General features: G+C 47.7%; 1 protein-coding gene across 3 annotated transcripts in view; it reads left to right on the forward strand.

Annotated features, from left to right (window-relative positions):
- sm (heterogeneous nuclear ribonucleoprotein L) overlaps positions 1–14,631 on the forward strand; it is a 183,859-nt gene that overhangs the window by 151,318 nt on the left and 17,910 nt on the right. For all 3 annotated transcript variants that reach the window (XM_050180373.2, XM_050180374.2, XM_050180376.2), the window contains exon 6: positions 6,214–6,277. In XM_050180373.2, coding sequence (XP_050036330.1) covers positions 6,214–6,277 — 64 coding nt within the window. The remainder of the gene's footprint in view (positions 1–6,213; positions 6,278–14,631) is intronic.

The following is a 14,631-nucleotide window of genomic DNA, read 5'->3' on the forward strand; positions in this document are numbered from 1 at the left end:
ACTGATCTAAAATCCTACCATTTCGATCTCTGTAGTGCCGATACAACAAACCTCCTCTCTCATGTATCGTCACGTTGCGCCTAGCAATGCCTTCTTTAGCTGTGTCATGTAATTTAGCTAAGCTCTCATCATTCTTTTGCTCAGCTGCCAGTGACTCTTTATCCACACGTAAGAGCTGATCAAAGTTCTTGTGAGGCCGGTGATAATAACGACCCTGTCTCGCTTGTGAGTGCGTCAGCTTGCCCTTCCTGCAGGCTAGAACTCTGACACTCAAGTGCTACGCTCTCATTGAGCTGGTCAGCAGGCAGACTCTCCTCGACTGTTCTTTTGTCCCTCGGGCCTAGCTGGAGGAGCGTGTGCATTTTCCACCGAAAGCGCCGCGATCTTACGAGCTTGGCCTCGGGTCAATACCTGTACTATGCCCTCTCCCAGTTTGAGCCCTTTGTCACACAGTAACCGATTCGAACGATTCGAAAAGATGTAAGGATACTGCAGTGACAAAGATTTGGAAACTGCAGCCTCAGTCTCTAGCTCCCCGAATGGTCCATTGATTTTGACTTTGGCCATGGGCAGACACACGCTGTGTTCTTCTACAACCTGTTTTATCCATGCTACTTCTCCGGTGAAGTCATCTACCGTCACGTAAGACGGATGGACAATGTCCATCGTGGCGGCACTGTCTCTTAGCACTCGGCATGGTTTTCCATTAACTTGCAGGTCGTGAAGATATGGACTTAAAAGTTCCATATTCTCATCCTTTTCCTCCACGTAGGAGAAAACTAAGCTAGACTTCTCGCAGTTTACAGCTATATGTCCCAGTTTGTGGCATTTGTAACAGCGCATTGGTCTAAAAGATTCGAATTTTCTTTTCTGTTCTTCTTGTGCGGTTTCTCCGTTAAGTTTCTCCTCGCTCTTTTCTGCGGGCTTTTCCGCCATGTCTACAGGCTCCGATCGTCTAGTCTGCGCACCCTTTTTGAACGGAAATGGTTTCCGCGGTCCATTTCGACCGTCCCAGTTTCCCTCCTCGGCGTTCAACTTTCTACGGGTTGCGTACTCTTCGGCTAATTCAGCCGCCCTTTCCACAGTGTTTACATTACCTCTGTCTTGCACCCACAGTTTCACAGCTTGGGGGATGGTTTTGTAAAACTGTTCTAGACACATGCATTCAATGATCATGTCTCTGCTGTCGTACGCTTCCGCGCTTTTAAGCCACTCGACTAGGTTGGCCTTTAAGCTATATGCAAACTCCGGATATCCCTCGCCATCTTTCTTGCCTGTGCTCCTAAACCTTTGCCGAAAAGCTTCGGCTGAAAGGCGGTATTTCTTCAGGAGACTAGCCTTAGCTTTTGCATAATCATATGCATCCTGTGCACTCAGTCTGGCGATTACTTCCGCCGCCTCACACGGCAACATAGACAGCAACCGCTGTGGCCATGTATTCGGGCCGAAGTTCATCTTTTCGCAAGTCCTTTCAAAATTGCTTAGGAACAAGCCTATGTCGGTCCCGACCTCAAATGGCTTTAATAGCCTGTCCATGCGGTACGATTCTGCCTCACTTGATCGTCCCAGAGCGCCTTCACTTCCTTGAGACAACTCCAAACGTTTGCTTTCAAGTTCAAGTTGCATTTTTGTTAACTCGCGATCTTTATCGCGTTCCTCTCTCTCCCTGTTCCGTTCTTCTCTTTCTCTTTCCCGTTCTGCTCTTTTTTTGAGAAGTTCCAATCCCATTTCAATATCTTCCTCACTGGCCTGTTCGGAAATGATATGCAATAATTCTGATCTTAGCAATTCCTTGCGTAAATCTAGGCGCAGTTCCTCACCAACAATCAACAACTCGTCTCTCAGCAGTGTCCTTAACCCCATGACTGCTGCTTTACTGCCTTGATTCTGCTCTCTAAATCTAGCTAGGAAAACACAACCTAGCTAACACACAACAATCTAGCTTCCCTACAGTTCTAAACAGAACAACCACAAAATGAAGCCTAGAGAGTCAAAGCAAGAATCAAGCACTCACCGCAGATACAGCACCATGTCGCAAAGTCCACCTCACCGCTGTCAGCCAGTTGTCAGGATTGGGGGCTCAATCCCATCGTTCGAGATCCGTTGCCAAGATTGGAGTCCGGCATGAATTCGAAGGTAGCTGGCCCATGCCGTCGTCCAACTTAAACACGCTGAGGACGTTGATGAAGGGAAGAACTGCTTCTCATCGAGAATGAGGAAAATGGGTTTATTTACAGAAAATTAAATCAGTCTAACATGACTGCTTAAGAAAAAGAGTGTCAGTCCAACATGACTGCTCAAGAGAAAGTGTCAGTCCAACCTGACGGCACGAGAGAAGTGTGTCGAGCCTCCGCCCAACAGCCGTTTTTAAACGCTCGGTCCTTCGGCGATACAAGGCAGCGAATGTTCGTTTCGTCATCGCAAAACTAGCCGCCTCCTGCGACAAGGTGACGCACACACACACGCAAACACACAGGTGCGAAGGAGTGAAGCCGACGACAGAGGCGAGTCGTCTCCTGCGACAAGGTGACGCACACACACAGGTGCGAAGGAGTGAAGCCGACGACAGAGGCGAGTCGTCTCCTGCGACAAGGTGACGCGCACACACACGCAAACACACAGGTGCGAAGGAGTGAAGCCGACGACAGAGGCGAGTCGTTCCGGGAAGCTCGGAGACATCCTGAGTAGCTCGTTGTCCCGCCGCGGCTTGCTCATGCGTAGCGAAATCAGGTTCGCGCCGGGGACCTCAGTACAATAGTTCGTCAGTCGAACCCGTTTCGTCACAACGGAGATGGGGCTCGTGGATGGGGGCGGTTTTCAGCACAAAGCCCGCTTCTTCGAACGCAGTCTTGCTGCAGCGACGGAGAGTGGGGGATGCGCGCCTTGTCCCCCAGTCGTAATTGGGTGGCAATTTTTCCTTGCAGCTCGCCATTCTTAACAACGGTAATATAGTGTTCCAATACGTGCAGGGAACAAACAAAGCGAACGCTTTTGAACGCGACACCTCATGCAATACTAAAATTCACACAGTAAAGATAATAGAAGTGCACAGCGTTTGGGACATAAAAAGGCTATATCAGAACAGTATTTAACGCATAGTTGCACATTAATAACGAGAAAAGCAACGACAAAAATACGTTAGGCTATGTAGAGTTGTAGAAAAAGCGTTGTTAGAAGAGGCCGGAAATTTTCGTGGTTGCTCTCATAAGCGATGGCGTTAGGAAGGTCGTTCCAAAGGCGAATGGCTCTTGGAAGAGCGGAGTAGTTAAATGGATTAGTCTTTCCGTGGATGAGCATGAAATTGAACCGATTGTGTACAACCGTTGTGACCTGTAATGAGGAGTTTCCAAGACATAGAACTAACTGATGGCGCTGTATTAGGGACGTATTTTTGAAACAATGATGGCAGGCCTACATCACGACGATCGTGCAAGGGCTGTGGAGTTCAATTTGTGTTAGACTATCGCTATAGTCATAACAACGTGAAATAAAACGCGCAGCCCTATTTGAATAGATTCGTGTTCTTTTTCTTTTCTCTCGATCAAATATTTTTGATGGCAAGATCGGATCAAATGTTAGGCAGGCTTGTTTACGGATATCTTCAATAGAATTACGCTTTAATCATTCAAAATTTCGAAGCACTCGGTTTTGTACACGCAACGAGGGAAATTAGGCCGTGCCTAGAAGAAGCGCCGTGAATGCTGGCCTTTCCAGTTGCGTTGCAGCAAACAGCTTTCGAGGCGTTCGCGAGTTCGCCGGCAATTCGTGCTGCGGAAGTGTTTCGCGCTATCTTCTCGTTCTCGGCGCCCACGTTGCCGCCCTCGCCGCCGCTGGATATAACGCGGCGCATTACCGGCGTTGCGTTGGTCGGTCGGTCGGTCGGTTGGTTCGTCGTTCGGCTGGCCGGTAAGCCTGCTGAAATATGGCCGTGCCGTGCCGCACTTTGTCGGTTAACGAGGGAAAAAAAAAAACAGCGGCGACGGCCGAGGACGAAGGCTCCGGGATGGGGCGTTTGCCTGCGAGATTTAACGCGACGTCAAGCGTGATGAACGCGCCTATAATACGTTGGATCCTGCTCTGGCGTGCGGGGCGGTACCTCTTCCGAGCATGCCGGTGGACGAGAGGGGAGGGTCTTTAGCGCCCTGCACTTTGACACCCTCGCCGTAACGACCACCTGTCAGCTAGTAGATGGCTTCGAGCACGTGCGCCGGTTTCCGCGGCCCAGGCCACGGTGGCCCGAGCGGCAGCCGTGCCGACGGGGCGATCTGGCGGCGTAGCAAATAACGAGCCCGCGGAGAGGAGACGGCACACCGGTGCGTGTTCGGCTCCTCTGAGCGGCTGGTTCGGCTTGCCGGTATTTTTCAACTACGCCGCACTACGTGATGGCGGTGCCAATATTTTAATTAGCATTGACATTTTGCGCTTGTCGTTCAACTGCCGAGCAGTTCCCCTTTCACTGGGCATGGCACCTTGTTTTATTATATCGCGCGTAGCTACCGTGTTGTATGCGTGTTTAAAGAATTCGGATTTCAATGGCGCACCCAGTTTGACAGTGTTCGTCAGCGTGGGTCGCCATTAGTTTGAGGATTCACGCTCTCTCTGCGGAGAGAGATAGAGAGATCGTTCGGGAGCACTGAGCTCAGGGCGGCCACTCTGCGCCTCGAAAGCGTCCGCCGCGCTCCGTCCTCTCGGCGCGTCACGCAACGACAACGCCCTCGACCCTTCGCTTTCGCCGACCCCGCGATGTCCTCTGGCACGCCGGAAAGTCGCGCGCGCGCGGTGGGGGACGCGCCCGCGGTCCGACCAGCGTCGCTGTTGTTGCTGTCGCTGCGGGGCGCTCGATGGTCCCGTGTCACGGAACGCGCGAGGCCCCGTGTTGCTCTGTCGGCCCGTGGCGTGACCCGAGCTCTTGGCGGTTACTGTCACGCGAAGATTATCACTGGCCGAGGCGCCTCCCATCTTTCCTGCGGGCCACCCATCGTCTTTAGGCACGCGCATAAACACCATTCTTTTTCATGCCCCCCCCCCCCCCCCCCCCCCCCTCCTCCTGCTTTTGTCTCCAACGGCAATAAAGCCAAGATTGCCCTACAGCAGCACATTGTTGTCCGCCCACTAAATTGCTTGTTAATGGAACCCCTTCGTCTCGTTCGAACACTGCAGACAATTGTGGTGCGTAAAAGGCACTGGCGATCGTGTCTGCAAAGTATTGAGAAACACCCGACAATCCCAAACAGCTTTCCCTGCGCTCTTCTCGAAGAAGCCGCTGGGACAGCAAGCGAGCGGCATCACGCACGTGCTGCCAACAAAGGCGCGCACAGCTGCCTCTGCGAATGAGTCGCATAGCGTGAAAAAAAAGGGGGGGGGGGTGAGCGGGAGTTGCAGGGTTGCTGACTAAAGGGTTGGCGGTGAACGTTCAGCTCTTAATAAGGGAGGAGGTAGGTAGGTCTTGCAGCCACTGTTAGAAGCAACTGGAGAGACCCTCCATGTGGAGGGAGGTCAATGGCTACCTTGACTGAGGAGGCCACCTGCCTTGCGTGAAAGAAAGAAGCGCTCTTTCTCACTGGTTCAGATTGTTAATGTTTATTCTCTCTCTCACTTCTGTCTCGCTACTACTAAACTCCTTCTAAAGCTTATTGTGGTAGAATACTCCCTTAACGACCTTTCGCAATTATTATACTGTAACTTAAATTTCCACTGGGGCCTGGTGAAGGGGCCCTTTAGCTCTTCCAAGCACAGAAGCTTGCTTCTGTAATAAAGGCCAGTATTATTGCATATTATGGTGTAAGAGCATAAGAGAGCATCATTGAATAAAATTTATTGACACAAACTAAGGAGATTTGAGCTGGTGAACACATAAGTCATCTAGCTGAAATGGTTCCCTGATCTGCTTTTGAAACTCCACAAAGAGTTCTTATGTTCCTGCAAACACAGCAACGTTGAATTCTGCATGTTATAATGCTGCTCTAGATAATCACTCTTCACTGTCTTCCACGCCAATTTCACTTTCAGACACAAGAAATTACATAGCTTTCATTAGGCAGGGGGAGAAAAAAAACCTTAAATTGAGTGTCACGGCAACCCCCACCCCGTCTGTGAAGGAGTTGGCACTCTGTTGTCTTTGCAGTGGCTGTAATGACGATGATGATGAGTCTCTTAGTACGAATGTTAATCAGAAGCAGGCTCTCACCTTTGTTACCTTGTCTATTTTTGCAGCCCACAAGACTGAACGTCTACAAGAATGACAACGATAGCTGGGACTACACTAACCCCAACCTTGGTGAGTACTGGCAGCTTCTCTAACGAGTGATTCCTTAATTATTCATCGTTCAGTTACTTGTAGGGAAATGCAACCATAACTAAGTAGCTATGTGCAGTCATGGGCAAAGGAATCCCTATTTTCTGCAGAGCTGTATATATCATTGGAATGCAAAATTTCAAGCAAAATCTTGGATAAAATATTTTGTCCTCATTGATTTGTTCATGGCTGTACAGCAGTCTTTGTGTTTCTCGGTGCTTCAAATAAGCTGCACCAATGCTAGTGGCACTTTTTGCCTGCATTGTTGTTTGTCTGGCCTATAAAAATTAATTGTTGCACTGGTTTGGGCAGTAGCATTTTTAATTGTCGAGATTGTGGTGCTTGTTAGAAATAGATTTTTGTTGTTGCACTAAAGTATAGACAAGGGCTAAGTGTTAAATTTCTAGAGAGCCTTTCTTTTTGTGGAAGCTGTAAGCTGTGCAACGCCAGAGTGAAGTCTAAAACGAAGCAACCAAAAATTTTCAGCCAGCGCTGTGTCCGTTGTCAATGTTCACAGTTGGGTACAGCACAGTACAAGGATGTGCATGCCTCTCTTGTATTCTTTCTCATGGTACGAAGAGACTTTGGTCCCAGTACTGCTTGCTTGCTTTGGTTTTAGCTTGGTGCTAATGTGCTGCATTTAATGCCGCAAGTGTTACATTCACAATGCCACATGCCTTTTCTGAGATAATCACTTGGAAAATTATTTCTTTTATCTGGCATGTTGCCCATATTTTGTGATGTGTTTGTGTGCTCAGCAGTGCCAGTCTTCTTCTGCTTACTTGAAAGTGATGCTTTGTTTGGAGTGAAGTGCTGGAGCTTGCACAGTTTATCTGATAGTCCCCCCCCAGTGTGCCAAATAACATGGGACACGGGCAGGGAGGGGAAAAAATTTTCCATTAGTATCAGTTGTTTGCACGAACAAGCAATGCAGCAACATTTTGGCATTGAGGAAGCTTGATTTCTTCATGTAGTTGCCTGTCTTGGGGACCATGGAATTTGTGCAGGTTGTGCATGTTTTCCAGCAACTCACTTCAATGTTTGTGCCAACTGGTTTTTCACATTGTCACTCGTGCAGACTCACTTTGTGGCTGTGCACACCGAAACATGTTTCACATGTTGCGAACACTGTGACAACAAGCGATGAGCTTATACATGGAAAATAAAAAGACGACATACTTTACAAACACTGCGTGGTAGCGTCTGCTTACTTAGCTCCTTTTTTTTTTTTTTCTTTAACTCACTGCCAAGCGGGCTGCCTGCACTGGCCTTCCCGCTGCTGTTTTGTTTTTGCTTTGCTTACAAAAACGGGGACTCCCATGCCTTCCTGTCCAATGTGAGAACATTGCACCACAGAGGCTCTTGGCGACCGCGGAACATGTCGGCACACGTGCCGTGGATGTCGCGTCGTGATGGAGACGTGAGAGAAGCCAACCTTCCACCCACCCCCACTTACTCTCGGTTCCCATTGTAGCAAAGGCGGCAGACTCAGGTGACACTTGCCCACAGACCACCGCTCTTTCTCTCTCGATCCAAGACGAAGACCGAGGCAGGGACTCGCTGCCCCGCTGAGCCGAGAGGCCTATCTTTCCCACCTTGACACGTGCGAGAAGAGGTCGGAAAAGGGGCAATGCGGGCACGCGCGTGTGACACCAGTGATGAAATGTTCACAGAGCTACTGCCCCTTTTCCCCCCAGGCACATGAGTGAGATCCCCCCCCACGAAACGATCCCATCACCACTATAAAAAAAACTTGCTTTTGCCACCACAACAGAACAGAGAACAACAGAACAACTGGATACGAAGAGAACACGGCATAGAGAAAAGAAAGAGGGGGCTTGGAGATTGCTGCCACGATGATGCTCTCACCATCACCAACCATAACCACCACCACCACCACCACCAACCACACGACCATTGAACTCCCGAGCCGCAATCGACCACCACCACCACCACCCCTTGCACCCTGCCTGGCTTGCCGAGGGGCAGAGTGGCTCTAACCGGATGTGCACGTCTGTGTGTGTCCCCCCTCCCCCCATCCAGGAGGCTGGCGCCCCCTGGTGGTGTCTTCTTGACCCCCTCTGTGGTGGTGCGGTGGGGTTCAGCAGCCGACAAGCCGCAGGCACCGGATGAAGTCTCTAGCCTCTCTCTCCCTTCTCTGATGAAATCTCACCCGGGCGGACAGTGCCATCTTCGCAGCAGCGGCGCCCTCTCTGGCCTCGCCTCAACAGGCGGCAAGCCTAGCCCAACTGGAGCCGGCCTCGGCTTGGTTTGTGGTTTGACCCTGGCGTTCACTTTGTGCCAGTGTTTTGGGTCTGGACACCACTTGCAAAGCTCTCCAGGGTGCTGCCAACCTCTGTGCATGGTAAAAAGACTGCACATTTTGTTGCAACTGTTGCATTTCTTTTCTTAACATTGCTCATCCCGCACATTGAAATGCTAAGTCAGGTTTCCAAGCAGTGCTGGTAAGTAAAATTGGGGCAATCTGTACAGTTTGAGGTGACTGCCAGCATGTCCTGATCTTGCGAGCATGGGGCTGAAAGTGGATGCTGCTAGGGGGGAGGGGGGGTGTAAACATGCCTGTATCAATCCCTGCCCTTCTACATTTGTCCTCAATGTCATTTCGGTGGTGGATACAGGCTGATGGATTGTCCTTGCTACACCTGATGCCTTGATCACAGTGCACCACGGTCCGCTGTGGCACAGATCACACGTCTGAATTTACTGGCACTGCTTGAGCGTGCATATTGAGCGTGGAAGGTGTTGGCACATTGTACACTGAGCTAAAACCAAAGCACTTGGTAAAGTCAAAATGTGGTTTCACTTACATTGCTGGCTTGGATGTTTCTTTTTTTTTTTTTTTTTTTTCTTTCCCGGAACACACCAGTCTGCCTTATGTATAGTTCATTTGCATGTGTACTCACAGCAACTCTTTTCTCTTCTCTTTTTCACCCACATTACAGGTGTAAATAACTCAGTTTCCACAAGAACCTAACTGTCACAACTACTTTGTGAAAAGAATTTTCTCACTACCAATTATGTTTGTCCCATGCACATTATCATAGATTTTTGAATAGAATTAAACATCTGAGAAGCTGATATCAGTAGTACCGTGTACGAAGAAAGGAAAAAAAATAACTGGAAAGATGGAGCATACACAATATAGAGACACCAGCTGTCCGTGCATGTATTTGGAGCAATCTCTTAAACTCTTCTCTTCTAGGCCTACATTCACAAAGCTTTTATATAAATGCTGCCCACAATCGGCCAATTATGCTGCAATCTTCTAGTTACAAACTTTCTAATTATGAATAGAATATTGCACCATTCAACTGTCTTCTAATCAAATATTCACTATTTGCGAATTCAAGTACTTCCGAAATAGTTCTTGAATATTCAAAATTGCCAGCTGTGTGTGATTAAGCACAAAAGTGCAGCTAAAGTGTGAGAAATAAAGTGCAGCCATAGTAGATATAAAAAGTAGAGCAAACTACCATTCATGCACACCAATCAGCTACCGAGTATGCAAATATACTGCTTACCTGCTCCTAATGCTTCATTTGTGTTTTATGATAAGCAACGCTTCATGATGCGCGGTGCAATGACAGAAAAATTTAATAAGCAATGTGAATATACAAAGATGTGAAGATTGTTTTTCATTAATGCTTAAAACAGGTCGTTATTCAAAAACCGATGAGTGAAGCATGCCACCTGGCTTACACTTGAGTGGCCAAGCAATTAGTGTTAAAAGCTTCATTGGTCTGGAGCAACCATAGTTGCAATCATGGGATTTGTAACAGCAGAAAAGCCGAGTCATCTAGAGGTGTTGCATAGCATCTTAAAAATTTTTTATGAATATCATTTTTAAAACAGTGACAACTGTACTTTCATGTACTGGTGTCCTTGTGCAATCTTATGAAGGCAGGCAGTTCTTATTTAGCTTACAATCTAGTACTTATTCATTGATAAAGTAAAAAAATTAAATTATGGGGTTTTACGTGCCAAAACCACTTTCTGATTATGAGGCACGCCGTAGTAGAGGACTCCGGAAATTTCGACCACCTGGGGTTCTTTAACGTTCACCTAAATCTAAGCACACGGGTGTTTTCGCATTTCGCCCCCATCGAAATGCGGCCGCCGTGGCCGGGATTCGATCCCGCGACCTCGTGCTCAGCAGCCCAACACCATAGCCACTGAGCAACCACGGCGGGTTCATTGATAAAGTAATTATTCATGACTAGGTATTGCCAAAATTCCTATTTCCATTTGGTGTAGACATTTTAATACAGTAACACCAAGTCATTTTCACTTTTGCATGATGCTGTGGCCTAAGTAGCTTTCAGTCTTTGTGAAAGTCACCCATTTGGTGTTTAAAAATATCAAGTCTACATGTCTAGCTTAACATAACAGCTACAGACTTTCTCAGTGTTTGACACAAGCTGTTTCAGAACCCACATCCCATTTTCAACATCGTTGTCAAGGCTAATGAAACACATTGTTGGAAGCCAAGCATGGCTTCAATTCCAATAATGGAAATATAATTAGCTGTTCAGCAAATGAGAGGCCAGTATTTAACAACCCAAACAGCTGCTCTAGTTAAACTGCTGGCCTGTTCGTGCTCAGTTTTTGCGCCTAAGTGAAATGCTTGCCTGTTTAATCCAGAATACATATACAGTCGCTGACCGTTTATTCGGACCTAACGGGGACTGCGAAAATGTCCGAATAAACAGGTGTCCGAAAAAGCAGATTAAGAAAAAAAAATGAAATCCTTTATTTCCACGCACTTATTCGGGCTCGGCATTAGGCTTGAAGAAATCGTGAGTGCGCCGTTGCACACTGTTCCGTTTACGCGCAATCAGATAAGCCTGAATCTCGGAGAGGGTCGCACAGTCACTGCTTGTGCACGCTCCGCATGCGACGGCAGCGTAGCACATGGTGCGTCATCTTCCGACTCGGAGTCATCGTCCGGCGGTGCAGCATAGAGAATGGGTGCAACAGAAACCTGACGAATGATCTCGCCGTCGTCGAGTTCTGCGCATGTCAGTACAGCAGTGTCAGCACCTGTGAAACTGTCAAATGAGACGGTGTCCGGAATCGCAATGCAACCACTGCGCAGGTCTCGGCAAAATATTTTCCGCGTCAGTAGGGAGCACATCGGAAGGCGACAAATCTTAGGCCTCCCGTCACCCGCTTGCCGGCATTCCCCAGCGCAGTCTGCGCGGGCACTGTCGGCGCCATTAGACACTCGACGCGATGTTTCCGTACGCCGCGTTGGAACACCGAAACCTCGACACAGCACACAAAGCAAACACCACCGTGCCGACACCAGTCGCACAAACGAAAAACGCGGCCTGTTCGCAGCGTCGTGCGCAAAAGAAACAAATCAGCTGCTGGATTGTCTTGACATGGCTTACTAAGCTGAAACCGGAACTGCTGTACAGCCACTCTATCGAACCAGGCAGAAACGATGATGATGAGCGTGGATTTCCAGTAGCGCCACTTCGTGGGGCAGCAAGGAGGCTCCGTTCAAAACAAAAATGGCGTTCAGCAAGTCGAACTATGCGCCGGTCAGAGTCGGTGCATGATGCCCTCGATCGAGTTGGCTCAAGGAGTGTCCGAAAAATCAGACGAGAGGTTGCAAGGTGTCCGAACTTTCGGCAGTTGTTATACATTATGGTCTATGGGGAGAACGGCGGTGCCGCGAAGCTGACCGAATAATCGGGCATGTCCGAATTTTTGGAGTCCGGAAAATCGGTCGGCGACTGTAGCAGTAGTGGTGGGGAAAAGATGCAGATTTTGTCCTGGCGCGGTCATAGAGAAACTGTTCTTCATCCTTTCTTGGCTGTGTTATTGCATGAAGTGCAGGAGACATCACTGCAGTTGTGTTTAAATCAGTTTTATTCAACATTGCACCTGAACATGGTTTTTCAATCAAGAAGAAAAGTGCTAGAAAATGTTATCTTTGTTCAAAATAAGAGTGGAAATTATTTAGAATTTCAGGCAGGAGAGCCATTTATATTAAGCTCCACTACCAGTTGCAAAGGTATTTTTGTGCACTTTTAGTGCCAAACATATGATGAGGTAGATACAAAGAAGCATCAGGTGTGCCTTAACTTCCAACTGATCTTGTTAGGAAAATGGTATATTCTTAAATAGTACTCCACAATTTTTTTGCACAATTCATGTTGACAGATCAAATTAAGTGCACACAGAAAGCATGCAGAAAAGGTCAACTGAACCAGGTCAAGAAAATGGGGGAAGTAATTTTTCCAATAATATCGTTCAGAAGTTGGGGTGAATGCTTGTCATTTGTCTCTACCTTCTTTCCAATTCGTTGGCAGGACAATTTAAATCACAGTAGTTAGCTGATACTTCCAAGCTACTCAACGTAAAAATGCTACATTAGGCACAAAGTGGAAAGAACCAGCAGGATGATATCTTGCAAATAATCCAGGAAAAGCGGAACTGTTATTTCACAGGCGTAAATTTCGTGTACCAAAGTTTTGTGTATTACAGTGAAACATCCATAGAATAGAATAGTTTGATTGGCCATGCTCTTCTTCTTCTTTAACCCTTTCAGGGTCGATTTTTTTCACCATATGCGACTGCCCAGGGTCGATTTTTTTTTATTGCAGGTTTAAATTCTTCAGAGGGACCTGTATTTCAAAAATTTACCGTAATTTTTCTAGGGTAACCGTAAAGTGAGAAAAAAATATCTTGCTTTGGTATATATGTATTGTTTATTCATGAATAGCAACAATAAAAAAGGAAATAACCTTATAAGAATTAAAAATTTGATGCATTGTTATACACACAGTTAAAGGCTTAGAAAATGCGCACATCAGAATATTTCGCAAGTCTACGTCCATTGCATAATTGAACTGCGCAGGTGAGAGCACTCAAAAAAGCTGTATGGTTGCATGCCCGTCAAAAATGCAAAACCTGTGATAAACTTCCGCTAATCTTCATCTTATTGCCAACCAGAGGCAATTAGTCTTCGTCAGTCTCCAAAAACAGAAAAGGAAACGCATGCACGGCGGCATCCTTCGTATGCACATCCCTGTGAGCAATAAACAAGCGAGTAACGGGCGGTCGTTCAGCGTATCGTACCATTCCAGTGTGCTGATTCCGGTTCCTCTGACGAGGCACGCGACGACCTCATCTTCTCCAGCTCTAGCATGAGCTTTAACGCCTCTATCTCAAGCATCAATTCGCAGCTGCCATTCGCTTCGTTCACAATGTCACCTTCCATCGCGTTTCTATCTGAACCTCCATCTCCCGAATGTGCCTGAACGCAAGTGCATTCAGTGAAAAGGACCTCGAGAGAGCACAAAACGAGCTGCTGGTGCTGCTGTCAGCTGCGTCAGTCTTGTCGCCGAGGCTCGTCGTGATGGAGTCCTTTGGTGCTCCAAATGCTCCACCAGACCACCCCTGCCGTTGCCTCGCTCAGTCACGTCGACGTTCCTTGCTGCCTTGCTCCTGGTGCAGAACACCACAGCACCTTCTTTGTCGCTCAACGAAGTCCTTCGGCTCTGCCCTCGTTCATTGATGCACAGCAGCTCTCGTTCCCCTTGGCTCCTGGTCACCCTTGGAGCAATTAGTAACGAGATAGCTATAAGTTTTGCGAGCGCAAGAAACCGAAACTGCCCGTGTAACATAACCCAAACTAACCGCTGCCTGCCCGCCTGCGTGCCAATGCGCGAGCGGTAGTATATCGGCGCGCCGGAGCAAACAAACTAGCTCTAAAACAAACCGTGTGATGAAAACCGAGAGAGGGAGGTGCGAGAAAAAAATTCCATGTATTCCCACATAGTGGCAGCCAATGCCAGGGAAAAAAAAGTTCGGAATTTAGTTTTTTGACGTACAGACGGCGCCGTAATTATGCTGCATCGACCATTTCGGACTCGTTCGTGGCACCATATATTTACGTCATTGACCCTGAAAGGCATAGGGATCGGTTATAGCAAAGCAAATTTTTGTGGTTGGCTCAAATTCGGTTTTTCAGAAGCAAGAATGTCTGTACACATAGTGTGTTGTAGTGGCACGTTACAGTACTTGTCAAAGCTTTTCCATCTGAAGTCTGTCGCCAAGCCCTACTGCAAGGTCCATAAATTGCTTATGGCGCTCAGAAAGTTCAGGAGCTATGAAATTTATCCTATCCATATTCAGCAGCTTCAAAATGTGTGGTGGTGGTGGTGGTGGTGGTAATGGTGGTGGTGGTGGTGGTGGTGGTGGTGGTGGTGGTGAAAACAACTTTATTTCGAAAATTAAATACTGGCCTCCGGGCTTATGTCAGTCTTGTATCTCCTATGACAGGGAGTCCAGGCCAGAATCCA

Source organism: Dermacentor andersoni, chromosome 7 (assembly GCF_023375885.2).
Source record: "Dermacentor andersoni chromosome 7, qqDerAnde1_hic_scaffold, whole genome shotgun sequence".
NCBI classification, from domain to species: Eukaryota; Metazoa; Arthropoda; class Arachnida; order Ixodida; family Ixodidae; genus Dermacentor; species Dermacentor andersoni.